This window comes from Helianthus annuus, chromosome 7 (assembly GCF_002127325.2).
Source record: "Helianthus annuus cultivar XRQ/B chromosome 7, HanXRQr2.0-SUNRISE, whole genome shotgun sequence".
NCBI classification, from domain to species: Eukaryota; Viridiplantae; Streptophyta; class Magnoliopsida; order Asterales; family Asteraceae; genus Helianthus; species Helianthus annuus.
This window is the reverse complement of record NC_035439.2, coordinates 9,753,044-9,755,779: the sequence shown is the minus strand read 5'-3', so window position 1 is coordinate 9,755,779 and position 2,736 is coordinate 9,753,044. Positions and strand designations below refer to the sequence as shown.

Genomic DNA, 2,736 nt, shown 5'->3' with positions numbered 1-2,736 from the left:
GAAACGGCAGACTTTCGCAAGTTGACGCAAATAGTCCCTGAGAGCGAATAAACTTGTTTTTGCCATACCAAAGCCTTTAAAACTTATTTCTAAGTTATGTAAAGGTTATTTAAGGTATGTTAAGTTTATGATGATGTTCCGGAGTGTTTGTCGCGTTAAACTGATCGTGTTTACGCATCAGTTTGCGTATAACTTTCCAGAAAACGATATAGAGTTCAAAATCGATCAAAAATCAACATGGGCACAAAACCAAACATAAATGACAAACATTGGGATCAAAACAAACTGTTTTATTAATATTGTATTGTTCAGAGTTTGTAAAATGATATCACAAGCACAGATGTCACAAATTCCTACTGGATGCACGCCGATGGGACCCTCCAATAAGTCTATTGGAATTAGCTCTGTATCAATGAAATCTCATCATCCATACATAACGAATTGATGTGGTATATTCATATCATACTATATGAACAGTAAGAATTAGTAGTCTTATTGAGACTAAAACTCATAGGGAATCAAATCGATTTATGGATGGAATCAGGTTTGCAGTATTTACAGAAAAAAGTATTCGGTTATTGGGGAAAAATCAATATACTTCTAATGTTGAATCAGGATCAACTAAGACAGAAATAAAGCATTAGGTCGAACTCTTCTTTGGTGTCAAGGTAATCGCGATGAATAGTCATCGACTTCGGGGAAAGGCTAGAAGAATGGGACCCATTATGGTACAGACAATGCATTATAGACGTATGATCATTACGCTTCAACCGGGTTATTCTATTCCACCTCTTAGAAAGAAAAGAACTTAAATCAAAATACTTAATAGCATGGCGATAAATTTATACAAAACTTCAACCCCGAGCACACGCAATGGAACCGTAGACAGTCAAGTGAAATCCAATCCACGAAATAATTTGATCTATGGACAGCATCAATGTGGTAAAGGTCGTGACGCCAAAGGAATCATTACCACAGGGCATAGAGGGGGAGGTCATAAATATGGTAGAATCATAACCATAGAATACGACCTGAATCAAAAGGCATACATTTGTCTCATACACTATAGGGATGGTGAGAAGAGATATATTTTGCATCTCAAGGGGGCTATAATTGGAGATACCATTGTTTCTGGTACAGAAGTTCCTATAAACATGGGAAATACCCTACCTTTGAGTGTGGTTTGAACTATTGATTTATGTAATTGGAAGTACTATGGCTCTGTTTGAGTTTGAAGGCGTAGACTAGTTTAAGTTTCTTTGGTTGTTAAGTGCTACAATACTCCTTTCATTGTTGATTTGATTTGTGAAAGGATTTTGATTTCCTTGTTTGCTAGGTTGAGTGCATTCTCGTTTGAAATGACCTTTCTCACCACAGTTGAAACATGTAACGACATCTTTATCAAAACCATACTTTGTATCCCATTCACTCTGCAAGCTTGTTCTCCCAGTTCTTCTCATGTAATCCTTTGCTCTTCTCACAGCACTTGCAAATGCCCATTTTATATCCATCAGCTCCATTTCATCCTTGTCTATTTATTGATAGTCTTCATCTGTTAAATTAATGTTTCCAATTTGACCAGCGACTAATCCACAAAAAGCAATCACCATTGTGTTTAGAAGTTCTATATGTTCCCAAGCACCTTCCACACTTACTTTGGTAAAGTTTGAGGTATCAAATCTGACGGTGTTGGGGTTTGAATGTTGAGAGTTGTTGTTACCATAAAAGGCTTGTCGAGAGGCTGGTTGAGAAGCTTGTTGTTGGGTTTATTGTGGAACAGCTTATGGGAAAGGAAGATAGGGTTTTGGATCAAATGGTTTGCCATAAGGGTTTGTAAGAGAACCAACTGATTGAACTGGCTTAAGTGGTGGTAGAAAGGCTTTTGGATCAAATGCTTGTCCATAAGGGTTTGTATTCGACATAAACGCAGTTTGAAGCTTCGGTTGCTGATTGGTACTAACATTGGTGTTAATACCTCCAAAGTACATCTCAGGATTTTGTGGAACTGGAATTCGTTTTGCCTTTCTAATTTCTTCTTCATCCTTGTTCTCAAGCTTTTGAATGAATTCATAAATACTAAGCCCATCTAAAACACCGGTATGCTTTAGCAATTCAATGAATTAACTCCACTTGGGTGGTAAAGCATCAGCAAAATGCATGACCGACGGGTGGTCCATAGGACACCCCTTAATGGTGTTAAAAGACGAGTTTATCCCTCACTTGATCGCGTAATTATCTTGAATTAGATGACTATAGTTGCTTATGTTTCAGGTACATTTTGGAGCTTAAAATGGATTAATTGCTTCTTTGGATGGATTGGAGTGGAACGAGTCAAGCATGGAAGGAAAGAAGAAACAAAACAAAAGATTCAGGGGTCCACCGTAATTTACGGTAGCCACCGTAAATTAGGGTAGCCCCTGAAAGTTCCTGGATCCACCGTAAACCAGTAGAGATTTACCGTATTGATTTGAAGGCTACCATAACTTTCGGTAGCTACCGTAAGTTACGGTAGAGGCTGCGAGGAAAACGTAACTGCTCATTAAAAACAGTTTTCTTGTGTCTTTTCAAGTCATTCATCATTGGAGACGTTTCTTATCAGTTCTTGGGCGATTTCTGGCTTTAGATAGTGTTTGGGATCATTTCAAAACAATTCAGTTTGTACTTTGATGCTTATGAACATTGAATTTGTTGGTATGATGATTCACCGAGCCATGTCCGGCTAATCTTTTGGTGTTC

The 2,736-nt window shown here is 37.9% G+C and overlaps 1 protein-coding gene across 1 annotated transcript; it reads left to right on the top strand.

The window, feature by feature from the left end:
- The first annotated feature begins 830 nt into the window (after window positions 1-830).
- On the top strand, window positions 831-1,187 carry LOC118480150 (50S ribosomal protein L2, chloroplastic-like). The gene has a single exon (XM_035974859.1). It carries the CDS (start codon window positions 831-833, stop codon window positions 1,185-1,187), a length of 357 nt encoding a protein of 118 aa, XP_035830752.1.
- The last annotated feature ends 1,549 nt before the right edge of the window (window positions 1,188-2,736 follow it).